A 27,199-nucleotide genomic window follows, 5' to 3' on the forward strand; every position below is an offset into this window, starting at 1 on the left:
ATTTACATTACATTTACTGTGTCGAACGCCGCTTTTAGGTCGACAAAACAGGTATACAGTTTTGTTGACTTTGCCTTAGCTCTGTCGACAAGGAGGTTTAATGTAAGCAGATTGCATGACGTATTGGTTCCAGGCCTAAACCCTGTCTGGGTGATTGGAAGAATCTTATTCGAGGTGACCCAGTCTTCCAGTGCTCTCAGGAGATTTGATGCGTATATTTTGGCTTCCACATCAATGAGAGCTATCATGCTGTAGTTAGATGGGTCGTTCTTGCTCCTGCTTTGAAGATTGGATGCAGAGTGCTCCCTCTCCATGACGGAGGTATACTTCCTGTTTGAAAGGCGTTGTTGAATACTGGGGATAGATATTCTGCCCAGAATGATTGATCATGTTTGAACAGCCCGTTTGGCAAACCGTTTGAGCCTGGTGCGCCTTTAGGCCTCAATTTATTTAGGACCATTTGTACCTGGAATGTCGTGATCCAATTTTTGTCAAAGTTTTGGTCCGCTTCTTGCTTTTCATGGTGTTTATTGGACAGATGGTCTAAATTCCAGGCTTGGAAATTGTTCTTTTGGGTTTGCTCTAGGTGCCGGGTCCAGTCTTCTTGTAATATGTTTGCGTTGAAGGCCTGGGCCGCTCCATTTGCCGCTTTGTTAATTTCTGCCCAAAATGTCCTGTTATTATTCGAATTACTGGATTCTAATAGTTTTTGCCAAATTTGTGTGTGGTGTTTTGACTTTCCTGACCAAACGTCTTTTTTGTATTTTTGCCTTAAGTTGTGAATTTGTCGCTTGGTGTCGTCGCCCTTTACCTTATCTTCTCCCAATAACTTTCTGATTTCTCGGTTTTGTATCCTCTTTTTACACGCTATTGAGCCTAGGAGCGCCTGGTGAGTTTTACTTGCGTTCCTTTTGTTACTATGAGTTTGATGGCCAAAACTTTCAGATAAGCTTAAGATCATCTTTTCCCAGTTGCGCTGGTATTCTGAGGGACTTATCCCCATGGTTTCTTCGTGCACTTTTTTTTGCATGTTTCATAATTTCGTCGACATTCTTTCCATTCCATTGCAGTCGTTTGAGATTGTAGAGGCTCGGAGGTTCGCTCAAAGCTTTGCATGTTGGTGCCCTTGTGTGTTGATAGCTGAGCTCGATTGACTGCAGGCTGTGGTCGCTCTCCAATTTGTGGATTATACTAAAGGCAGTGATTGATTGTAGTACCTCTAGGTCCACTATGGTGTAATCTAGGACCGCTTGCGCCTGTTTGGTGATTCTGGTCGAGGATGCTGGATGGTCTTGGCGAAATCGGCCGTTCAAAGGGATCATTCCAATGTCGGCGAACATTTGAGCACACGTCAGGCCGTGCTTGTCCTTTTTTTGATGGTTAGTTATGGATGTATGACGTTACAACGCAGGCTATTACAACGCCTGCCTTTACAACGCGGTTTTTACATTGCATACCATTACAACACATAGTGCTTTTAGGTGCTGGATAGTGAATAGTTTAATTCACTATTCCAACTCCAGTCCCCGTGGATACTAGGGAAGGCTATTGGATAGTAAATTAACCTATTCCCTATCCTATAGTGCCCCCCAGAGCAATGCGTTGTAATAGTTTGCGTTGTAATGGTTGCGTTGTAATGGTAGTGCGTTGTAAAAGTTTCGTTGTAAGTGATGTTTACCGTTAGTTATTAATGGAGAAATAGATTTGCCCGTCTGTTTGTTTTGTATAATGTTCTGTGCGGTGTCCTTTTGAAGTAAAAACATATTCAGGTCACCTGACACAATCAGTCCTGCCAATGGGTAAATGAGTTGTATGGATTTAAGAAGTGCTTTCAGGGTCAGGATTTTCTCTGATTTGTTCTTACGGTCCGGATGTAAATTGATGTTGCAGATGATCAATGACCGTGCCTCTTGTGCACCCTGTGGTCCTGGATTTGAGTCTAGTGGTGGCTTGATTCTGATGCACTGAATCCATGTTTGTCCCGTGTCGATGGTGACGTAGGACCAGGGGATGCTGGTGTTCAAATAAATCGATAGGCCTCCCTAAAAGGCTTCTTTTAGTGGTGTGTTGTTGGATTTCTTTGAAACCGTCTATATGATCAGATGTAATTGACCAGGTTTCTTGGAGTAGAATGATGTCAATTTTTTTTAGGAATTGTAGTAAGTCTGCGTCGTTTATTTTGCCACCCAGTCCGTTTATGTTCCATGAACATATTTTCAAGATCGGTGTTCATGTTTCCTCCGTCATATGAGCATAGGGGCTTGGCATTGTTGATATGATTTTCCTGGTCTCGCTAAATCCTCCTGACGACCCTTGGTGGATGATACGTAAGTTGGTCCATCTTCCTTTTATGCTGTTCGAGCGACCTACTGCGCCCCGTAGAATTACACACTCCGGTTGACGACTTTCCCCTGCAAGCAGGGATAACGGGGCAGGATATTTTTCTACCGCTACTGGTCTGATTTCAATTCCCCATTTTGCGAATTCTTCCCTGTGTTGCCAGAATTCTTTAGCTGTCGTGGGATCCTTCCATGTTATCTCTGTCATTTCTCTCCCAGCTACGTTCGATATTGGCTTGAATTCAATGCTTTCTATGTGGGTTGAATTCACGTATCTCAATGTTTTAATCAGGTTGGTTAATTTTAAGATGGCGCTCCGGTTGAGAATGTTGTGCTTCCCCCTTGAGGTATAGAACGGGATGATTTCATGTTTCAATGTGCCTAGAGGGTAGGTTGGGTCTGTCTCTGCTTTTTGGTCCGAGTGCCTAGTTTGAATTTTTTTTGGGGTATCTTGACTTGGTAGCCCTGTTTTGAAAAGGTGGAGTGCGGGCTCGGTGTTGATTGCGTGCTGATGAAGACTTGGGCCCTCTGGGCCTTGAAAGGGGGGGCACCTAGTGGCAGCTCTTTTGCCAAACAATTTCCTTTTTGCACCTTGCCCATTTTTGAGAAGTAGTGCACGATGCTTTTTTGTTCTGGTTGTGGCTTCTGCACCGGTGAGCAAACAGCCGGTCGGTTGATTGTGTGACCTTGTAATGAGTTGTTAGCCATTTGTCTGCTGGGGTGTTCGGTTGCTATAGCTGTCTGGGCCAAAGATACGAGTAGGGGATCCTGTTGAAAAGCCTCTATCTCTTCGTGATCCTTCATACTTGGCTCTTTATCCTTTGGTACTAGCGATGTTGTTACTAAGGTCAGGTCTATCTTTGGATTTCTGGCCGTTGAAGGATCTTGGTCCAGGTGCCTGATGGGCAGCGCTGTTGTTTTTTTCGCTTGAAGTTTTTTTTGTCTGGCTTTCCTCATTCTCTTGCGTTCTCGTTTTGTTGAGTGATTAGTTTGTTTTTGTTGCCCGTTGGTTGGTGTGCCGGGGTCTTCTTTCCTGGAAATGACTGAATCGTCCGTGCCTTTGTGATGGGCTGTAGTGTTTTCAGGAGTTTGTATCTGAGCTGTTGTTGTTGGATTAGTTAGGCTGCCTTCCAGTGGGTCCACTTTTGTGTTCTCATTGGTTGATATATCGCCATTAACTGTACTTGTCGAATGCTCGTGAGGGGTTTCCATGCCAGGAGTTTCAATGATTTTTTGACGCTCCTTTGTGTTGATTTGTACTTCCTCACAGATGTCAGTTAGGATGGTCGGTAGCCCTTTCAGTTGGTTCATTGTTTCGAAGCACTGGCACTCATGATACATTGTGTGCGGGTCTTTCTGTACCCGTTCTATCAGGGAATTTAGCTCTAATATCTTTCTATCTATACCCGCCACGTGGGATGCGAGCATTTGTAGAAGGTCTATTTGTGATTCCAATTTTTCGGAATGTTGGAGTAGAGCTGAGGAGATGGTTTCCATGAGACTTATGAATGGCGGCCACAACGGAGCGTGTGCTGGAGATAAATTGGCAGTTTGATAGTGGCTGGTTTGGGGACTTGTCCCGGCCTTTTCCTCTGGTTTGGTCCGAACTGAGACTCGTGGGTCTCCACCGTGACGGGTACCTGGTGGGGGAGTTTGATTTTCCATTTTTTTCCTGCAGTCGGGGCCCTTTGGGGAAGTTGTTTTAATTGGTGAAGAAATGGTGTAATGGAGGGGAAATAGCCCCGACGGGCCATTCGATAGTTGGTTGTTTACCACATGGTGAAGTAATGGGCTGCTTTCACTTAAGCGGTCGAGTGTTACTTGTGTTTCTGCACCAAAAGGGCATTTGGGTGTGATTTCATCCTTTGATAACACCTCTTCGCTTGAGGATCCTTTCGGATGTTTGTGAGCATTTGCTTCCATCTGTTCCCCTTGTTGCCATTTTGCGGACTCTTTTGAAATGATTTCATCCTTTAATGAGGCCTCTTCGCTTGATGATCCTTTCGGATATATGTGGGTGTTGGTATTCATCTATCCCCCTTGTTGCAGTTTCGCTGTTTCTTTGTCTGTGGGGTCCTTGTCCGGTTTGTACGTGGTGTCCGTTCTTGGGGCTGGCAAATTTTCAGCCACATGGTCCTTGTTTGATTTGTCCTTGACGACCATTCTTGATGCTGGTAGATTGTCTGCCACATTGTCACCCGCCTGGTCGGATGCCACAAAGTATGAGCCCAAGCTTAAGGATCGGCGCATTTCCGACGCGTTTGGTGTTTTCGCGCCCAGGGGCTCTGTCTCGGCGTTGTTGTTATTTGCTGCTTCCCTTGTGTTTATTTGTACTTGCACCATTAATTTATTGGCCATTTTGGTTAGAGTTTTCGCTGGACTTTGAATGATCTCACATGATGAGTAGGTCCAATGCGGCAAAGATTTTGATGGCGAGCCTGCTGACTGGTCAATAAGTGACTGGGACTTTCTTTTGATGTCGATGACGGACTGTAAATAATGTACTTGCAGCGCTGTGGGTGGAATGAGAAAGTCTGTAATCTTGGAGTTTTTGAATCCTAAGATTGGCTGTGACATCGTACCGGTAGGGGCCCTGACAATACTGTCTTGCGCATTTGTTGAGTCTACGTCCCGGGTGTCGTGTTTTCTTTCACTTGTGTTGCTGCTATGCTGTTGGTTTCTTTTTTCCGGTTGTTTGTGGGGTCTGTTCTGATTTTGCCAGATCTCATACTGGGAAGGGAAGTGCTGATGTTTTGAATGATCCTGCACCTTTCCCTTTTGTCCTCCTCGGCCCCCCCCTGCGTGCCGCGTTATGTTATGTTAGCTGCGATTAGCTGATCTCTGTTGTGGACCAGTTGTGGACTAGTGAGCTGATGGGATGCTGGGTGTGTGAGGTATGTGCGCTCTTTGCGCACTCTTTGTGGGTCTGGGTTCACTTATTGCTCCCTCTTGTGCGGTGGATGCTATGCGAGAGTAACTAGTGCAATCACCGTCACTTGTGAAGATGAGGGTCTTGTGGGAGTTCCTTGTGGGGAGGAAGGTCTTGTGTGAGTTCTTTTGTGGGGAGGGGGATCCTCGGGGTTCCTCTCGGCCCTGTGGCCCCTTGCTCCTCTGGGGTTTGCCCCCCCTAAATCCCCTATGTAATGGCACTACTGGCCCCCCTGCTGCTCGGCAGCTCTTGACCCGCGCTCCCTGGAGATCTGCAGGGCTGGCGGCTCCTGAATTCTCCCTGCCTGCTACCTGCTGCTCCAGGACTCGTGTAGTTCTCTGTTGAGCAGGGTCGAGTCGTGCCTGTTTTGCCTCAGGCAGCGCTGCTCTGGCTCTCACTCTGTGCAGACTATGTTCTGTAGCTGCACACTTGCTCCCGCTGTTTGGTCTGCCTACCTCACCTACCCTGCTACAGCAGAGGGATAAACGGAGCGAGTGAAGGTCAGGCAGGAACGGACTTTGGCAAATTCGGGAGTACTTTGGATCGCAAGGGGCGAGAAGCGGGATGCGGGTTGCGGGTGCTCACGGCGGTTTACTTGGGGGAGTGGGGGGAAGCGGGGGCAAGAAAGGGGAGCCGCACCAACCTGCTCGACCCTGTCCTGAGTGCCGCCGCCTCCACTCAACCTCCCCTCGACCCCGGATCTTCCCACGCCGGCTCTTGCCTTTCCGCCGCAGCTACGCCTCGTTTCGCTTCAGTTCCCGCAGCTACGCTCTGCTCCACTCCTTCTCTGGTCACCTGACCTCTCGCACCTCTGCAGGAAGCAACATGGACAGGTGTGGGAACCTCAGCAATGTGCACGCTGTAATCCGTTCTTTTTTATATAAATATTTTTATTGCAAAAACAAAAAATAATGACAGGACAAATAGAAAGTAATATAATGCAGTGCAGTTTCTATATTTTGCAACAATCTCAATGCAGAAATACAGCGGTTATCACAATGATCCAGGGGATCAACAATGCAGTCACATGTAATATCCATTACAATATAAGCAATACATTACGCATCATCCTTGATTGTGGAAAGAGGGCACTGTAATCCATTCTTGGCATGTTGTGGATATCTTCAGGAAAATGGTGCCCACCACTGTCATAATTCTGGTCCATGGAATATAATTACAAATACTTGTTCATTGCCAGTATTCTTAGCATGATGGTGGTCACCATGGCACAATATTTGCTCTGGAGTACAGTTAACAGTAATATTTAACATATTGTGGGCAGCCTGAGCTTTCATTGTAGGTGATCCTGGTGCAATTGTGCAAATCACCAACATATTTTAGTCATTTTTGACATAGTGGTTTAACTTTCGCCGTCCCTGTCATAGGGTTGATAGGCAACACTGTATACTTAAAGTTAATGAATAAGGGATATTTAGGGATTAATGCGTATGCCTTTGAATTGGAGTGTATATAAAAAGAAATGTTTAAATATGAGAGAAAATGGATGGTTATTTTCTTGCCATATAGACCGTTGAGAGCACTGTAATGGCATTTCTAACTTATAGATTAAACTCAAATTTGAGAGCTAATTCAAACTGAGTTACAAAAATGTATTTCTGATACTGTTTTCCTGGAGCCAGAGTGCACTGACTGATGTTGTTGTGATATTTGCCGTAATTTGTGACTTATGTTGTGCATTTCGTCATCTATGTTAAGACAATGCTATATGGCATGATCACTCCAGCTATCTGAAGCCTAACCTTGTAAAAACGACCAGCCATGAATGCTGTGTTGTAAGTTAAATAACTGTATAACTGTAAGGTTTCGGTGGCATAAGTGGTAAACGTCTACTATCTCGTTCTTCTCTTAGGTTAACCCTTACACGTACATTTTCTGTTACATCACTGACAAACTACTTAAAGGTTGAAGATGGAGAAATGAAAATATGTGAAATGTCGAAGTGAGGAAAAATATTAAATGGAGCATATGTGACGTAGTAACTACAGCTATTTACTTTGGAACCAGAGTCAACAAGTTTAAGCTCACAATCCTGTGATTCTGGACAAACCATGAAATCTACCTATGTCTAAATGTGTGACTTGTATTTGTGTAGATTGGCTCTCACTCCGTGTTGCTTCTTCAGCTAAGTTTGCGCTTTGTGGATGGCAACAAATATGTGCATTTTTTTTAAAGAAAAAGAGATAGGCCAGGTGAAACTGTAAACTCAGATATTTTGATCTACCTATAAAAAGTATGTCAGCCTTGTAGGAAACAATTACTGACAACATTACCCATTTTGATAACATTATTGAAGATTCTTGGAACAAGTAAATCGCCATCTCAAATCTAACTCTTCAAAACATTTGACCTTTTAGTCAGCTTACACAACATCATGCCCTATATTGCATCATTTGTTAACATTTAAAAAAAATATCTTGAAGCAGAGAGTAGCTGCCAACCTGGTCTTCACTAACCTTGCTAGCTCGCTCAGCGCTATTTTTGTGATGCTGCGGTGGCGTGAGCAATGCACCACACTGTGCTATATTTACAAAGTGAAACATCTAGGTAAATGCATCAATTTGTAAACCCCTGCACTACACTATATCTTCGTCAGGTATGATGTATGCAGGTGAGCATTCCCCCATGAAAAGGATTGTAGATGTGGTCCAGAGAAATCAATGAGATTTCACTGTGCCACTTAAACAAGTTTACTGTGTCAAACCCTTACGCCTGATTCAATGCAGGCGTAAGGACTGACACAGGCCCTTTTACATGGGACTCGCCGATGTGTAATGACACATCGTGGAGTTGCGTCTGTTTTCCAACACACTCCAGCAATGTGTCATTACCGCGCCACCAGATAAGTCAGGATTCCTGATGCATCTGGTCAATATTATGACAATGAGCACCGCACTGTAAATATGGCGCTTCCATGGTGTTGCAAGGACAGTGCACCAAAAAGTGGTGCATTGCTGTTTTCAACCAGTGATGCAACACTTATCATAAATGAGGACCTAGGTATTTATGGTGCACCAATCACAAAGCTCACAAGCTACCACAAGATAGTAATGTCACAGCAGTTTGAAAGATCACCAGCCACCACTCACCATGACATATATTGAGGATGTTTTTGCCCTGGGTCAGACTCATAGAAAAACCTTCCCCAGTAATCTACCAATGATTATTGGAAATATTTAGAGTTCTGATAATTTTGTAAGAGATATATTTTACTGAGAATTACTATTCCACCTCTGGAGGTGTCGCTTGATGTTTGGATTTTAGGTGGTCTGACTCTAAATTTCATCAGGGTGCAGTATGGATGAAAAGATATTCTTCCCATATAACGCAGACGCTTATAGGAATACATATTCACTTACAGAAAGGACACATTGGGAGGTGAACCAACACACTTGGCTTCTTGGATCTGAGCTTCGCTGATATCAATCCCAACCACCTTCTGAAAGTGAGCAGCTAAGACATTTGTGCTCTGTCCACTGCCACAACCGACGTCCACTGCCAGTTCATAGGGTCTTCCCTTCTGGAAGAGTTAAAACCTGGGGTTAAATATCACAGACAAAATACTTCCATGGACAGTATACATATTGCTGTCTCAAGGCATCTAATTTTTCGGTGACAGCCAGTGAAAACAAATGTTTGTTTGATCTTAATTCTGCTATGTAACCTCCAATGTCTTACAGTTTATATTCACTGGTAGGATATGTACCATAGTATTTTATGATATCAAGCAACTCCTCTAGTACTTTTTCATAAATCTTCAACCAACAAACCCGCCTTAGTTTATTCCAAACACTTTTATCAAGAAAAGATATGCTACATTAGTTGCTTTTTGAGCAGTGGGAGCTTTACACTAGAAACCATGACACTGTGAAAAATGAAATTATCTTGCATTTTCAAAAATGTAAATAATGATTTGCTCGTTGCGTCTTCTCATCCTCATCATCTGCTCTAATGTGCCTCTTACCTTCACTTCCAGGTAGGACAGGATCACATCACATGCCTCCTTAGGTGCAACGAGCATGTGTTTCCGGTAGATTGATGCACGCTTCTTAGTTTCAAAGAACCGAAAAGCCATCTGAAGTGGCAAGAAAAAAAAACAACAATAAGAAATTAAGAACCAGCCACTGGACTAGAGAGGTCATTGAGAAAATGACAAAGAAGAAAATGAGTCAAAAACAATTAATCCATTAGATGCATCCATCAGTCAATGTCTGACTCTGACACTGAGAGGGCTTTAAAGGAATCTCTGGTGCTTGCACCAGAGGGTTTCTTTCATAGAGATCAAGGAAGGGGCCGAATAGGAATCACTTCTGCTTCAGCCCCAATCTCTTGCCACACCTATTTGCAAAAACAACAAGTGATGGACTGAATGCGGATCAATGTCACACACTCCCCCAGTCAAAAGATCTGGGCCCAAATCCATCGTTTTTTTGCACTCCACACCACCCTGGGTTAGACAATGGCGATATGCAAATCAGCTCTGACCCTGTTGCCCCATGGGAACAGTCCAGTCCGAACTACAAAAGCCATGTCCTTCCCAGAACGGAATCAAGCATCCGAGGACCGGACCGGTTTCGAGGTAACACCTCTCTTCAGCCCGGCTAGCTTGACTCCAAGTGGTGTGGAGTGCCTGGGACCCACGTCTGGGCATCCCCAGCGCACTTAGGGCGGCAATTGCAAAAACAACAAGTGATGGACTGAATGTGGATCAATGTCACACACTCCCCCAGTCAAAAGATCTGGGCCCAAATCCATCGTTTTTTTGCACTCCACACCACCCTGGGTTAGACAATGGCGATATGCAAATCAGCTCTGACCCTGTTGCCCCATGGGAACAGTCCAGTCCGAACTACAAAAGCCATGTCCTTCCCAGAACGGAATCAAGCATCCGAGGACCGGACCGGTTTCGAGGTAACACCTCTCTTCAGCCCGGCTAGCTTGACTCCAAGTGGTGTGGAGTGCCTGGGACCCACGTCTGGGCATCCCCAGCGCACTTAGGGCGGCAATTGCAAAAACAACAAGTGATGGACTGAATGTGGATCAATGTCACACACTCCCCCAGTCAAAAGATCTGGGCCCAAATCCATCGTTTTTTTGCACTCCACACCACCCTGGGTTAGACAATGGCGATATGCAAATCAGCTCTGACCCTGTTGCCCCATGGGAACAGTCCAGTCCGAACTACAAAAGCCATGTCCTTCCCAGAACGGAATCAAGCATCCGAGGACCGGACCGGTTTCGAGGTAACACCTCTCTTCAGCCCGGCTAGCTTGACTCCAAGTGGTGTGGAGTGCCTGGGACCCACGTCTGGGCATCCCCAGCGCACTTAGGGCGGCAATTGCAAAAACAACAAGTGATGGACTGAATGTGGATCAATGTCACACACTCCCCCAGTCAAAAGATCTGGGCCCAAATCCATCGTTTTTTTGCACTCCACACCACCCTGGGTTAGACAATGGCGATATGCAAATCAGCTCTGACCCTGTTGCCCCATGGGAACAGTCCAGTCCGAACTACAAAAGCCATGTCCTTCCCAGAACGGAATCAAGCATCCGAGGACCGGACCGGTTTCGAGGTAACACCTCTCTTCAGCCCGGCTAGCTTGACTCCAAGTGGTGTGGAGTGCCTGGGACCCACGTCTGGGCATCCCCAGCGCACTTAGGGCGGCAATTGCAAAAACAACAAGTGATGGACTGAATGTGGATCAATGTCACACACTCCCCCAGTCAAAAGATCTGGGCCCAAATCCATCGTTTTTTTGCACTCCACACCACCCTGGGTTAGACAATGGCGATATGCAAATCAGCTCTGACCCTGTTGCCCCATGGGAACAGTCCAGTCCGAACTACAAAAGCCATGTCCTTCCCAGAACGGAATCAAGCATCCGAGGACCGGACCGGTTTCGAGGTAACACCTCTCTTCAGCCCGGCTAGCTTGACTCCAAGTGGTGTGGAGTGCCTGGGACCCACGTCTGGGCATCCCCAGCGCACTTAGGGCGGCAATTGCAAAAACAACAAGTGATGGACTGAATGTGGATCAATGTCACACACTCCCCCAGTCAAAAGATCTGGGCCCAAATCCATCGTTTTTTTGCACTCCACACCACCCTGGGTTAGACAATGGCGATATGCAAATCAGCTCTGACCCTGTTGCCCCATGGGAACAGTCCAGTCCGAACTACAAAAGCCATGTCCTTCCCAGAACGGAATCAAGCATCCGAGGACCGGACCGGTTTCGAGGTAACACCTCTCTTCAGCCCGGCTAGCTTGACTCCAAGTGGTGTGGAGTGCCTGGGACCCACGTCTGGGCATCCCCAGCGCACTTAGGGCGGCAATTGCAAAAACAACAAGTGATGGACTGAATGTGGATCAATGTCACACACTCCCCCAGTCAAAAGATCTGGGCCCAAATCCATCGTTTTTTTGCACTCCACACCACCCTGGGTTAGACAATGGCGATATGCAAATCAGCTCTGACCCTGTTGCCCCATGGGAACAGTCCAGTCCGAACTACAAAAGCCATGTCCTTCCCAGAACGGAATCAAGCATCCGAGGACCGGACCGGACCGGTTTCGAGGTAACACCTCTCTTCAGCCCGGCTAGCTTGACTCCAAGTGGTGTGGAGTGCCTGGGACCCACGTCTGGGCATCCCCAGCGCACTTAGGGCGGCAATTGCAAAAACAACAAGTGATGGACTGAATGTGGATCAATGTCACACACTCCCCCAGTCAAAAGATCTGGGCCCAAATCCATCGTTTTTTTGCACTCCACACCACCCTGGGTTAGACAATGGCGATATGCAAATCAGCTCTGACCCTGTTGCCCCATGGGAACAGTCCAGTCCGAACTACAAAAGCCATGTCCTTCCCAGAACGGAATCAAGCATCCGAGGACCGGACCGGTTTCGAGGTAACACCTCTCTTCAGCCCGGCTAGCTTGACTCCAAGTGGTGTGGAGTGCCTGGGACCCACGTCTGGGCATCCCCAGCGCACTTAGGGCGGCAATTGCAAAAACAACAAGTGATGGACTGAATGTGGATCAATGTCACACACTCCCCCAGTCAAAAGATCTGGGCCCAAATCCATCGTTTTTTTGCACTCCACACCACCCTGGGTTAGACAATGGCGATATGCAAATCAGCTCTGACCCTGTTGCCCCATGGGAACAGTCCAGTCCGAACTACAAAAGCCATGTCCTTCCCAGAACGGAATCAAGCATCCGAGGACCGGACCGGTTTCGAGGTAACACCTCTCTTCAGCCCGGCTAGCTTGACTCCAAGTGGTGTGGAGTGCCTGGGACCCACGTCTGGGCATCCCCAGCGCACTTAGGGCGGCTATTGCAAAAACAACAAGTGATGGACTGAATGTGGATCAATGTCACACACTCCCCCAGTCAAAAGATCTGGGCCCAAATCCATCGTTTTTTTGCACTCCACACCACCCTGGGTTAGACAATGGCGATATGCAAATCAGCTCTGACCCTGTTGCCCCATGGGAACAGTCCAGTCCGAACTACAAAAGCCATGTCCTTCCCAGAACGGAATCAAGCATCCGAGGACCGGACCGGTTTCGAGGTAACACCTCTCTTCAGCCCGGCTAGCTTGACTCCAAGTGGTGTGGAGTGCCTGGGACCCACGTCTGGGCATCCCCAGCGCACTTAGGGCGGCAATTGCAAAAACAACAAGTGATGGACTGAATGTGGATCAATGTCACACACTCCCCCAGTCAAAAGATCTGGGCCCAAATCCATCGTTTTTTTGCACTCCACACCACCCTGGGTTAGACAATGGCGATATGCAAATCAGCTCTGACCCTGTTGCCCCATGGGAACAGTCCAGTCCGAACTACAAAAGCCATGTCCTTCCCAGAACGGAATCAAGCATCCGAGGACCGGACCGGTTTCGAGGTAACACCTCTCTTCAGCCCGGCTAGCTTGACTCCAAGTGGTGTGGAGTGCCTGGGACCCACGTCTGGGCATCCCCAGCGCACTTAGGGCGGCAATTGCAAAAACAACAAGTGATGGACTGAATGTGGATCAATGTTACACACTCCCCCAGTCAAAAGATCTGGGCCCAAATCCATCGTTTTTTTGCACTCCACACCACCCTGGGTTAGACAATGGCGATATGCAAATCAGCTCTGACCCTGTTGCCCCATGGGAACAGTCCAGTCCGAACTACAAAAGCCATGTCCTTCCCAGAACGGAATCAAGCATCCGAGGACCGGACCGGTTTCGAGGTAACACCTCTCTTCAGCCCGGCTAGCTTGACTCCAAGTGGTGTGGAGTGCCTGGGACCCACGTCTGGGCATCCCCAGCGCACTTAGGGCGGCAATTGCAAAAACAACAAGTGATGGACTGAATGTGGATCAATGTCACACACTCCCCCAGTCAAAAGATCTATTTGCGGCATCAGCATGCTGATGTCACACACCCCACCTGGAGCAGAGGAACAGAGGTTAGTATACTACTTTTCTTCTGGTGAGCTTTTCTTTGGCCAGGATGCCTCCCCTTGTCTGAGGGACTCACTACGATCCATGAGATGGAAGACCAGTAGACACCAGGGATTCTGGTGTATTAGGGATTTGTTCCCCTGGTACAAGGTACAACCTCACCCCCGAGGGGCTTATAAAATTTGCAAAAAGATTTATTTTCCCTTCAAGAATGTGACCCCCAAGGGAAATATATGAAGAACTTGATTGTGTGGGGGTAGGCCCTTTTGGCATATGAGTCAACCTCCATGTTGACTATTGTGCAATTGCACCCCCAGGGGAGAGCAAATATATCCATGGTAAAAATGAAAATTACTCTGTAATATTTCTGGTGCTCATGTAAAGCCCACTAACACTATAGGATGGAATTCATGCTATATAAAACTGTCAAAATGTAACAAGGGGAATTGGCCCTTATCTACATCTGCACTGACAGCCTGTGGGCACATTATTATAGCCACAGAGATATTTGCCAACATCTCCGTTGCCAACAAAACGAAAGTGACTTAGTATAATGTAACTGATGCTCATAGAAACTGCATCAATACCTTTGGGTTGAGTTTGCGCTATATAAAACAACAAAACAAAAAAGCAGTATGGTGTATGAGGGTCAGACTTCTGTCATGAGATGATCCCCTGGGAGTATATCATTTTTGACATGTGTGTTTTCTGCTGAGAAAACACACATTTCCAAAAAGAATTTTGGTAGCGATTAGGCCCTTATGACACAGGGGTTGACCCCCTTTGTACCCATATACTCACTGAACAATCACGTTTTCCATAAGTCCTGACAAAAAATGAACAGACAATAAGGTCTGGCAACTGCTGTCAACCTTGCAGTTTTGCAAATGGTTGCTTAACAATCTGATTTTCTAAATCTGAACACTCATTGTCATATCCGAGCCAAGTTTTTGGCCCTGTCTGACTCAGATATATATTTTGTATTGTTTCCACCTAAAATTGTCTCTGCTGCATGCCAGTACCATAATAAATGAACAATGGCTAGAATCGACTCACTCCTTGTACTTTGAAGATTTCTGTGGTATAGGGTATGTGGCAAAATGTTTTGTGACTAACGTTATATGGCTGTAGAACCCGGTAATTCTTATCTACTCTGCCCATGTACTTGTTGCATTCAAGTATAGGGGTGGGCCTGTGAACTTCAGCTCACTGACCCCAAACCGTGACCAAAGATCTGCTCCCATCATGGATTGTGGTGTGCATGTACACATCCTGCTTATCGGAAAATGTTACTGGAAACTTTTCTTAGATTGCAACACAGTAGTCAGGAATGTTTGAGAGCTTCTTAAAAACAAGATCCTGGGGGAATCCTTTGCAGCAACATCGAACTGTACCGCATGCCACAGTACCCGCTATGTACAGCTTGCTGAACAGCTCTACTCCCACTATATAGAAGTTGTACACATAAAGGTTAGAACCATTATGAAGAAGTGGTTGGAGTACCTCCTATACAATCTTCGCCGTGATCCTAGCATGGATTTATAGTGGAGTCCTTCCCTTTGTACACTCTCAAGCTATAAACATAACCAGTAGAGCTCTCACACACTGTGTACTGTTTGATGCCATACCAAGCTCTTTTGATCTGTATATACAGCCTGAACAGCAGCCACCCTTTATAAAGGAACAAGGACTCATCAATGGCTAAATCTTTCCAAGACTGAAAATCTTTGGAAACTTTGCAGACAAATGTTGCAGGACAGGCTGAATTTTGAAGGCCTTGATGGTCCCAGGACAATGCAGAATTAAATCTGCTCATGACTGATACTATGCTGGGTGTTACACCAATCATGCGAGTAGACCAGTCATACTGCGTGCTTGGTTTGTGCCCCCAATTTGAGAGTAAGGCCCAGATTTCTTTAAATACCCAAGTGAAGTTGGAGTCCGCCAGTGAGGCTAAGGCCTAAGAGTACCTCCATGCTCCTTCGGAAACTGTTTGAAATGCAAATTTGTTTGGAGTGCAATTTCCTCAAGAAATTAACATTCAATAAGGGATGGACTTAGTCAAGAGGTAAAAACTGTGCTATAACTACTTATATCCCACATCATGACTTCCTTGACCATGTTCCAGCATCATTGGAAGGTGAGTGATTGGAAGGAAGTCTGCTGTCTGAAAAATTGCTTCCAGATTCTGCTCTATCTTCTACTCCCTAAGATACTGTCTCAGGCTCTGTTCCTGTCTCAGAGCTGCCCTCCATAACTCGAGTTAGGGCAGTCATCCATTGAGACACCATCTCTTTTGACTATCTAAAACCTCTTGAAAAGCTTCCTTCTAACACACTGTCATACGAAGAAGGCAGAAGTATAGTTCTGAATCAGCTAGTGGATGTGTGTAACTTGGAGATGTGTGTGACAAATTGTAAAAACACTTAATGATGGGTGGATGTGCTATTCTGTGTGATGTGTGTAACAGTAAAAAAGTAAAAACACACCTATTTCAGTGGAAAACGTGATGTGTCTATGCTGTGTTGTGGGCTCCTTCTTGCCATGGTCACTACATGTATCCATTCAAGTGAGTTAACAATTTTATTGAGAGAAATTGGGAAATGCTATGTGGTAGGAAATATGTGGTTCCCCACAGATTCCAGAACTTTCGATCACAGAACTGTGAGGGAAATGTGTTATTAGCCAAAGGTTAAGGTTTGCACTGTGCTCTGGGTAAGAAAACCCGGGGAGAACCATGCAAGTCCCCCCACCCTGGTTTACCCTGGGTGTTTAGTTTTCAAAAATTAGGTTTCTCGAGCTACCGGCTGATCTAGGGCCCAAAAGCTACAGCTACACACTTTGCAAAAATGGGTTCCTTTTCATTTAAACAATGTAATGCGTCTATGGTATGTGTTGGTCCCTTTCTTGTTGCATGCACTATGCCTACCACACACAAGTAAGGCATAATTTTAACTGGGAGAGTTGGGGAAATGAAAGGTGGTAGGGAATTTGCAGCTCCCCACAGTTTTCAGAACTTTCTTCACAGAAATGTGGGAAATGTCTTTTTTATTCAAAGTTTGAGGTTGGCAATGGCACCTGTGTAAGAAAAGTTGGTTAGTGCTACATAAGTCACCACACCCTAAATTTTTCTGAGTATTTGGTATTAAAAAATGTGCAGGTTTGCTAGCTTTCCCTAGATGTCGGCAGAGCAAGGGACTAGAATCTACAGCTACTAACATTGCAAAAAGAGGGTCAATTTTAATAAAATGAGATGTACCATGCTGTGGTTTCCCCTTTCCTGTTACAGCCACTAGGCTTACCCACACATATGAGGTAATATTTTTATCTAGATACTCGAAGACATATGTGATTCCTCACATGTTCTAGAATTTTACATCACAGAAATGTTAGGAAAGGTGTTTTATTCAAACTTTTAGGTTTGCAAAGGCTTTTGGGTAGGGAAAGCTCTTTTACATTTTCCTTTCTTTTGCAAATTATATAGTGATCTAAAGAAAAACTATATTGTACCACTTTTAAGGCACTCTAATTGTGCGCAAGTGAAGCCAGTCCTGATATACTTGCAAATGTTGTCTTCACCCTTTATTTGTTTTGGTGTTGCTAGTTTATTATCAAGTGCTTTAATACAACAACAAAAAATGTCCAATGCTTAAGTGAGATGAAATATATACATCTATCTCTTCTTTTTCATGCACTGAGCTGTTTTCAGAAATGTTATCATATTATAATAGCGGCCTTTCCTTTATAAAAAACTATGTACTATATAATAATGCACTTTAAAGGTATGTAAAGGGTTTAGTGATTTGTATTGGCAATTGCATATGAAATATTGGTTTGTCCTTTTATCATGTATTGACTAGTTTTAGTATTTATTTTTTGTGCGTTTTATGTGCTTTTATGGTCAATATTGGCCAAATAAAGTTTTATTCAACTTGACTTGATTTTTTTAGTCAAGGTTTGAGTTTGCAAGGTCTTCTGGGTAAGAAAACTGGATGGGATCAATGTAAGTCACTCAACCCTTATTTCCCTTGGGTATATAGTTTTAAAAAATGTACGTGTGCTAGGTGTCTATGTTATGTTTTGGTGCCTTTACTGTCACAGACACTAGACCTACCCACTCATGTGAGGTACCATTTTTATGGGAAAACGTGAGGAAATGATAGGTGGTAGGGAATTTGCATCTTTTCTCAGATTCCAGAACCTTCATCACAGAAATGTGAGGAACATGTGTTTTTGTTCAAGGGTTAATAGTTTGCAAGGGCTTCTGCATTAAAAAATCTGGTGAGAGCCACTTAAGTCATCACAGCAAGGATTTCCCCAGACATCTAGAATTAAGAAGTGTACAGGTTTGCTAGATTACCCTAGATATCGGATTACCCTGAGATCTTCAACTACCAACATTGGAAAAAGAGGGTCAGTTTTCATAGAAAAATTATGATGGGTTGTGGGTTCATGTTGTGTTTTCCCCCTTTCCTGCCAAATCCACTAAGCCTATCCACACATGATGTACTATTTTTATCTTGAGACTTGGAAAAATGCTAAGTGGTAGGAAATGTGTTGTACCCCACAGATTCTACAACTTTCCATCCCATAAATTTGAGGAAAATGTGTTTTTATTCAAAGGTTGAGATGTGCAATGGCTTCTGGGTAACAAATGCTGGTGAGAGCCACAGAAGTCACCACAACCTGGAACACCCTCCCTACCCACCTACGGCAGACCAAAGACCTACTTGCCTTCAGAAGACTCCTCCAGACCTGGCTCTTCAAGCAGTAGTGGCACCCCCCCCCCCTCTCCCCTCAGCGCCTTGAGACCCTCACGGGTAAGTAGCGCGCTTTACAAGTACTCCGATTGATTGATTGATTGATTACAAGGTATTCTTGGGAGGAAACCCTGGTGAGAACCACACAACTCATCCCAACATGGATTCCCATGAGGGTCTAGTTTTAAAAAATTTGCAGATTTTCGTAGATTTCCTTAAGTGTCAACTGAGCTAGGGACTAAAATCTACCACTATCAACATTGTGAAAATGCTTTCCCACCCTGGATTTCTCTCAGAAATGTTAAGGTATGCTAGCTTTCCCTAGGTGCTACCCACTTTTCAAAGAAAGGGTCACTTTTTAGTTAAAAAATGTAATGTCTTTATGTTGTGTTTTGGTCCCTTTTCTCTGGCGGGCACTTGGCCTACCCACACAAGTGAGGTACTGATTTTATGAAAAAACTTGTGGAAATGCTAGCCGATAGGAGAGTTTTGACTCCCCACAGATTACATAACTTTCCATTCCAGAAATGTGAGGAAAATGTGTTTCTTAAGCAATTTTTAGGTTTGCAAGGTCTTCTGGGTAAGAAAATATGGTGAGAGCCATGCAAGTCACCCCATCTTGGATTCCCTTGGGTGCATAGCTTTCAAGTATGTGGAGGTTTGCTAGGTTTTCCTAGGTACCAACTGAGCTAGGGCCTAAAATCTAAAGATAATAACATAGTAAATAATGGTCAGCTTTCACTAAAAAAATGGTGTGTGCCTATGCTGCATTTTTGGGATATTTCCTGTTGAGACCACTCGGCCTACCCACAGATTGAAGAACTTTCAATCCCATAAATTAGTCAAAGGTTGAGGTTTGCAAATTCTTCTAGGTAGGAAAATCAGGGGAGAGTCACAAAAGTCACCCTACTGTTGATTTCCCGGGGGTTCTAGTTTAGTGGGCTTCCCACGGTGTGGGCAGAGATAGGGACCTAAATCTGCAGCTATCAACATTGTAAAAAAGTGACCGTTTTCAGTGGGAAAATGTGATGTGTGAATGTCGCGTTTTGGGCTCATTCCTATTATAGCCATTGGGCCTACCCACACAAGTGAGATACCATTTTAATTGGTATATCTGGAGAAATGCTACATGAATGTTAATTTGTTGTTCCTTTAAAAATTTCAGAACTTTCCATCACAGAAATATAAGGAAAAATAACTTAGGCAATGTTTGAGGTTTGCAACTAGGCCTTCTGAGTAAGAACACCTGGTGAGAGCCATGCATGTCACCTCACAATGCATTCCCCTGGTTGCCTACTTAGACATGGCATCTTTTGGCTAGTTTCCACTGTCATTTTGCTTCCTGACCTGTTTTAAAGGTATGCTGGACTTAATGTTGATGCTTTAGTGACTCAGCACACTTTTTCACTGTTATTCAATGTTAAAGTGCTAATGTACCTACTGTAAATTGTGTTGTAATTAGTTTTTCATAATTGACATATTTCTTTCACTAGTCAGTCCCTAATACAGTGCACTGTGATGACAAGGGCCGAGGAACTGCGACTGTGTCATACCAGTTTTATTGATCATGTAGTTTAATAAAAAAAAAATAAAAAAAAAAATGTTCTCTTTTTAATCTGTTTTATATTGCAACGGTTTTAAGTAACTATGCTAAATAAAAATTACTTACTTATTACTTACAGTGCACTGTGTGTGTCCAGGGCCGGTAATTCAAATGCTACTAGTGGGCCTGCAGCACTGTTTGCGCCACCCACCCAAGTAGTTTGAAAGGTGTCTAAATGCAGTGTCTGTACGCAGTTTTATCTGCTATGTTGACCTGGAAGTGGCAACCACTTGCCAGGCTCTAGCCTTCCCTTTTCTTACATGTAAATCCCCTCTAAGGTAGGGCCAAGGTACCCCCATGAGCTGGGCGCAGTGTAGGTTAAATGTTGGACATGGTTTAGTTAGTTTTACATGTCCTGATAGTGAAATACTGCTAACTTTGTTTTTCACTATTGCAAGGACTAGCTCTCGTACAGGCCAACATTGAAGCTGCCTCGTTACATTTTACAAGTATAACTTTAAATGGAAACAGCTAGAGGTTTGGAGTATACAGTCCCTGAGCTCAGATTTTAATGACACATATTTTAGTAAAGGTAGTTATTGAATTGTGTGTTTGAAAATTTTAGAAAGTGGCCATTTTCTTGCTTAACCATCCTGTGCCTCTGCCTGCTTGTGGATTCACTTTCTGGGTTTAGAATGAAAGGGTAGTTTGTGCATTCACTTCAGACATTCACACAAAGAGAGCTGAGGTGTGCCCTGCAAATGCTGATGAGCCATCCTGGGCTAGAGTGGTGGGTGGAGTTGTCATCGACATCTCAATAGGTTGTGGCTGCTCTGCACAATTCTGTCTCTACCTCCTGTAGTGAACCTTAAACAGGTAGGACAGTACTGGTTTTTACTGAGAAAGATGGACCTTCTGCCAGAGTCTTCAAAGAGATAAGTAGTATAAATATTGGGGCCCTGACCCCAGAACTTTAATACACTTTTAAACTAAGGACGCTGTCTGCCAAGATGAAGAGCTAGAAGAGCTGCCAGGAGGAGTACTTATCCTTTGCTGTTTGTTGTTTTGTTGGGTTGGCCTGCAGTTGCTGCCTCTGTCTTGGGTAGTGAAAGGACTGCACTGAATGTTCTTAAATCCTGCTGCTAAGGTTTCCCCAAGCTCTTGAAGTACAGCTTGCCTCCTGTTGGAAGTCTCAGGCACACCAAAGACTTCACCATTCTCAGGGAACCTGCACCTGGAACTGTGTGTTTATGCTGATACAGATGGAAAAAGCAACCCAGCACTGTCAACGACACCGCTGCCTGCTCTGTGACCTATTGGCACTACTATGAGCACTTCTTTACCTGTTACTGCAACTCTGGTCTCACCGACACTGTCCCATGCCATCACATAGCAGCTGTTTGCACAATGTCCTGTGGCCACCACACGCAGCACTGCCTCAATTCACATTGCCGCCCTGGTATCACTGATGACACTGCTCCTAGTTGACGATGATGTCGCTTCCTGCACTTTAGTCTGGGGGCACCACAGTTAAAGTATGCAAATCACCACCCTGTCCCACACTGCAGCCTTAGTCGACTGATGCCAGTGCCATCAACTCCAGATTGTCAACTGATGCTGCTAACTACACCAGAACCTGCGGGCCCTGCAACCTCATTACCCTGCTTTATACTGTAGCCTTGGGTCCACTGATAACAGTGCTTCAGCAATGACAATGATGCTGCTTGCATCGCGACCTGTCAGATCTGCAACGAACACCGCTCCATTTCACACTGCAGGCCTGGTCTCAACAACATTGCTGGACACCGTCAGTGAGGAGCTGCCTGCACCGCGTCCTGAGGGTACCACATGCTGCACCACTCATCTTCGCACTACATCCCCATTGCCTGCCAATGCAAGGTCTCCTGACTTCCACTTCATGGACTTCGATCTGTAACACGTGTGACTTCAAGGGCCCGACAGATCCTGCACCGACCTCCAAAACTGCCACCTGCTGATGCTGCTTCTTCTGAGCTCATCACAAGGTCCACGACACCCTGCATTTCCAAGGTACAGTTTATGAGTCTTCCCGACACCTTAGACAAGGTACAAACCTGCCAACTAGAGATGCCCATTTCAACAATTCTCTAGGAACCAGCTGACCTAGGGCCCAAATTCTACAGCTACCCACATTGCAAAAAACAATCAATTTCCAGCGATAACATTTGATGTGTCCATGTTGCTTTTTGGCCCCTTTCCTGTTGCGGCCACTAGGCCTACCCACATAATGGGTACCATTTATATCAGTAAATTTGTGGTAATGCTACGTGGTGGGAAAATGGTGCCTCCCCTCAGATTTCAGAACATTCCATCACAGAAACGTAAGGAAAATGTTATTTTAGACATAAGTTGAGGTTTGCAAGGCTTCTGGGTAAGAAAAGCTGGTGAGAGCCACATATTTCACCCCACCCTGGATTCACCTGAGTGTCAATTTTTAAAACATGTGTAGGTTTTCTAGATTTCTCTAGATGTTAGCTGAGATACAAACTAAAGTCTTCTGCTACCAACTTTGCAAATAACAGGTCAGTTTTCAGTGTAAAAATGTGATGAATTGATGTTGCTTTTTGGGTGCCTTCCCAGTTGCAGGCAGAAGCCCTACCCACAAAAGAAGGTAACCGTTTTTATTAGGAGGCTCGGCATAAAGCAATGATTGGAGAAAAACTGCGATTCCACACAGATTCCAGGACTTTCTATCACAGAAATGTAAGGAAAATATTAGTTCTATTAGTCATCGTTTGATGTTTACAAGGGCTTCTGAGTAATACAACTTGACAAAAGCCACATAGGTCCCCCTACCCTGATCTTCCACTGGTTGCCTAGTTTTAAAAATGTGCAGTTTTGCTGGGTTTCCTTAGGTGCCAGCTGAGTTTGGGTCTGAAACTTACAGCTACCAACATTGTAAAAAAAGGGTTTGTTTTCAGTGTAAACATTTTGTGGGATATGCTCAAGAACGTGTGATGATTACAGTAATATTAGCTTAAGGAACTCTTCACATTGCAGTCCATCGCAGGAAAATAATGCTGTGTTAACGTTGTATTCTCAACATGGCGGTACCATGCAATAGACTCACGATAACGCATCAAATGTCTGTGATAAAGTCAATGAGATGCTGCAAAAAACACGAACGCAAAAAAAGTTGTGATGAGGCCAATCACGATGCAAAAATCAGAGGACACCAGCGATATGCCTGCAATTCCCACGCATCAAGCGGGAAAAGGCATCATAAAAGCAGAACAAAAATAAAGGGAAACAAAAATAAACAGCGCGGCAGCATGAATGCACCTGGACCAAATGCAGAGGCCAATGCGAAACCCACAAGCCCCACAGACCACCAGCAAGTAACCTCGGGGTCGGGGAAGGCCAAGGAGAAGAGGAAGAGAAAGACGGGGCACAGTCCACAGGAAAACAAAATCAGCGCCAGGGAGGTGACAGAACACTACCATCAACTGAACGTCAAGTTGACAAATGTGAATGCAGTTGGAGTGTCAAGGAGGTCAATTGACGAGGCCAAGAGGTGCTTGCATGATGTGAAAAACTAAACCAAGCACAAACCCTCTGCCAACAGGAATGCAGCAACGGAGACAAGAGGTGGGAGTCCTGCGCCACAGGAGGAGCTGGAGGAATTGGAGGTCACAGTCATCAATTGGAGACGGTGCAAGGAGTTGGGAGTACGAACACAGCTCGATAAGACCTGACACAACATCAACAGGGTGAGTAATGACTAGGGACTGGGGGGAGATGGGCACAATGGCACACAATCACAACGATGTGTAGAACACTGCACACCCACAATGACCCAGGATCATGTCACTGATGCCAGTGGCACACTGCAGCACACACACATAGCAATAACAGCACATCCAACGACAATGTGGTAAAAAGTGCAACACCGACACTGAAGAACAGAGGACACAACTGGGTCCGCTCATGTTCAGAAACATGCCAATCACATCTAATATAGCAGGAAATCGGGAGATGGGAATGTACGTGTACAACCTCACATCCGTCATGTAGTCCAAATATCCACTGTCCCACATCAAATATTCAGCACCTCCCAAACAGTCACAATGTACATTGTCATACAGTCTGCATGTAAACAAGAACAATGCACCAACATACATGTCAACACAATGTCCCCTTCATATTGCAGAGGGACAAAAAACACCTCCAGCAGAGCAGACCAGACAACTCATCAGTGGGGATGGAGAGGACCACCACACCTTCGACACTGACGCCCTACAACAGCTCATAGACATCTTAGGTAACCCATCCACAGGAGCAGGGCAGCCAAGCTACATAGAGGAGACCCCAGCCCCTACACAGACCACACAACAGGAAGCATCCACCACCACGGCTGCCTTCCAACACTTCACAGAGGCACACATTGCATTCCAATGGCAGGTGTTAGAATGCCACACTGCAGCACACACACATAGCAATAACAGCACATCCAACGACAATGTGGTAAAAAGTGCAACACCGACACTGAAGAACAGAGGACACAACTGGGTCCGCTCATGTTCAGAAACATGCCAATCACATCTAATATAGCAGGAAATCGGGAGATGGGAATGTACGTGTACAACCTCACATCCGTCATGTAGTCCAAATATCCACTGTCCCACATCAAATATTCAGCACCTCCCAAACAGTCACAATGTACATTGTCATACAGTCTGCATGTAAACAAGAACAATGCACCAACATACATGTCAACACAATGTCCCCTTCATATTGCAGAGGGACAAAAAACACCTCCAGCAGAGCAGACCAGACAACTCATCAGTGGGGATGGAGAGGACCACCACACCTTCGACACTGACGCCCTACAACAGCTCATAGACATCTTAGGCAACCCATCCACAGGAGCAGGGCAGCCAAGCTACATAGAGGAGACCCCAGCCCCTACACAGACCACACAACAGGAAGCATCCACCACCACGGCTGCCTTCCAACACTTCACAGAGGCACACATTGCATTCCAATGGCAGGTGTTAGAATGCCAAAAGGAGGGGACCGAACAGGTGCGGGTGGGGTCAGAGCTCATGGAAGCCGAACTAGATCACATATGTCGGTGTCTAAGTCCCATCAGGGACCACCTACACCCCACAAGGGAGACCCACATAGCGAGCGGCGGAGCCACATGCATTTGCCCATTTCCTGTACTAAACCGTGCCCAGAGCCCCGCAATTATCATTTACACAACCATGCTGGACCTCCGTACGCCGACCCAGTCCACTCCTCTTATGTATTGAGTGGGTGACAACAAAGCTACATGTCCAAGGACTTACCCGCTGCCAGCGGTGACATGTTTGCGTCTACTGTACACAGCACAATGTAATGTTGTAGGGCCCGGGCCCTAATGCATTCATTATGACCACACAGACACACGCAGATTGTTTGTGGAACTGGCTACGGGCATGTGCGCCTGGCCCCTTTATTGGCAGGGTCACATGTACAGTGACGCCTGTGCTGGATTGTGTGGAGTGAGTGTAAGCCAGCCCACACGGAGTGGTTGGTGTTGGAAACAACTTGAACAGTGAACACTATCAAAACGAAAACAGAAAACACAAGCATTACAGAGAGAACTGCACAGCATCATGGTGGTAGCCGGAGCAAATACAGAGGTCACCCAATATACAAACAGAAGTGTCCGTGAGTTGAAGTGCATTGAGTTAATGGCACCCGGAGTGCTGAGCAGGGTATCAGGCAGACGATCTGCCAGTACGACTGTTTCGACTCTGGCAGTTGGCGTTTGGAGGTGGTACTGGCAGTGGTGGTATGTGCCTCCAGCGCAGATGCGACGTCTGGGCTGGTCAGGACTCAATTTGATGTGTGAGCCCTTGTGGACCACAGTTGAGGGCAGAGGAAGTGGACAGTGTAGGGCCACAGACACATGGCATTGATGACACCAAGGCCATCATCCCTGAAAGCTATCCAATATCTCATCAGACAGGGTCCCTGCCTTGAGCTGCACAGAGTTAGTTGCCCAGGACGCACTGCGGCCGGCACAGGCACACCGCCATGGGATTTTGACTTGCAGTGCACTGAGGTTGGGCCATGCGGCCTGAGCTGGTCCTCGTCAATGTCATTGATGTCGAAGGTGAATGCGGTGGAGGGTTGCGGGGGACTTCCTCCAGGGCATGATGCAGAGAGCAGAAACCAACCGGAAGCGGCAAATGGTGGAGCGGAATGCTACAGCCTCGTTATTACCACCAAGTGAGTATCAGCTACATGAGCATGAAGACAACCCCCAGTCCATAGACTCAGAGGCACCTAAAGTTCAAGCAGAGAGTGTCCATGAATGTCAGGAAACAGACTTAGTGGCGCCGGGGCTGAGAGGGGATGCAGTCTGAGATGAGGCTGGTACAATGATATGAACTCTGCCATTGCTAAATCAAGACTCAGTCCCAAATGTGTGACCTACTCGAGCGCAGTGTGGCCCGAAGCCAGTGGTCCGCGAGAGCGCATACACATGTGTGATTGGAATGCTATACACAGATTTGATGCAAAAACAACAGTTGATGGACAGAATGCAGAACAATGTCATACATTCACCCCAGTACAGAGATCTGGGCCTAAATCCATCGTTTTTTGCACTTCACACCACCCCAGTTCAGACATGGCCATATGAAAATCAGCCTTGACCCTGGGCCTCATGGGAACAGTCCAGCCCGAACTGCCAAGCCATGTCTTTCCTGGACCGGAATCAAGCATCCTAGGACCGGTTTCTGGCTATCAGCCGTCTTAAGCCAGGATAGCTTGACTCCAATGGTGTGGAGAGCATGGGACTCACGTCTGAGCAGACCCATCCCACTCGGGGTGACAAATGCAAAAACAACGGTTGATGGACAGAATGCAGAACAATGCCATACATTCAGACGTGGGTCCCTTTCTCACTAGGCCACTGGAGTTCCATCTCTGGAGACTCAGTTCCAAATGTGTGACCTACTAGTCCGCTATGTATGCCAGTGGAGTACGTCAATGAGAAAGGAGTACTGCGGGCCTGTTTCGTGGAGGCCGTGATGGTCAGAGGAGACTGCCAAGGTCCCGGGTCTCGGGTTTGGAGCTTGCACCAGCATGTTGTGGGCCCCCTTTGACACACACCGGTGTCGGAAGGTG

The 27,199-nt window shown here is 45.8% G+C and overlaps 1 protein-coding gene across 2 annotated transcripts in view; it reads right to left on the bottom strand.

The window, feature by feature from the left end:
* Positions 1-27,199, bottom strand: part of LOC144767618 (putative methyltransferase DDB_G0268948) — a 717,827-nt gene that overhangs the window by 425,889 nt on the left and 264,739 nt on the right. For both annotated transcript variants that reach the window (XM_078651025.1, XM_078651024.1), the window contains exons 2-3: positions 9,251-9,361; positions 8,646-8,806 (exon numbers count right to left, since the gene is read on the bottom strand). In XM_078651025.1, coding sequence (XP_078507151.1) covers positions 8,646-8,806; positions 9,251-9,361 — 272 coding nt within the window. The remainder of the gene's footprint in view (positions 1-8,645; positions 8,807-9,250; positions 9,362-27,199) is intronic.

Source organism: Lissotriton helveticus, chromosome 7 (assembly GCF_964261635.1).
Source record: "Lissotriton helveticus chromosome 7, aLisHel1.1, whole genome shotgun sequence".
Classification (NCBI taxonomy): Eukaryota; Metazoa; Chordata; class Amphibia; order Caudata; family Salamandridae; genus Lissotriton; species Lissotriton helveticus.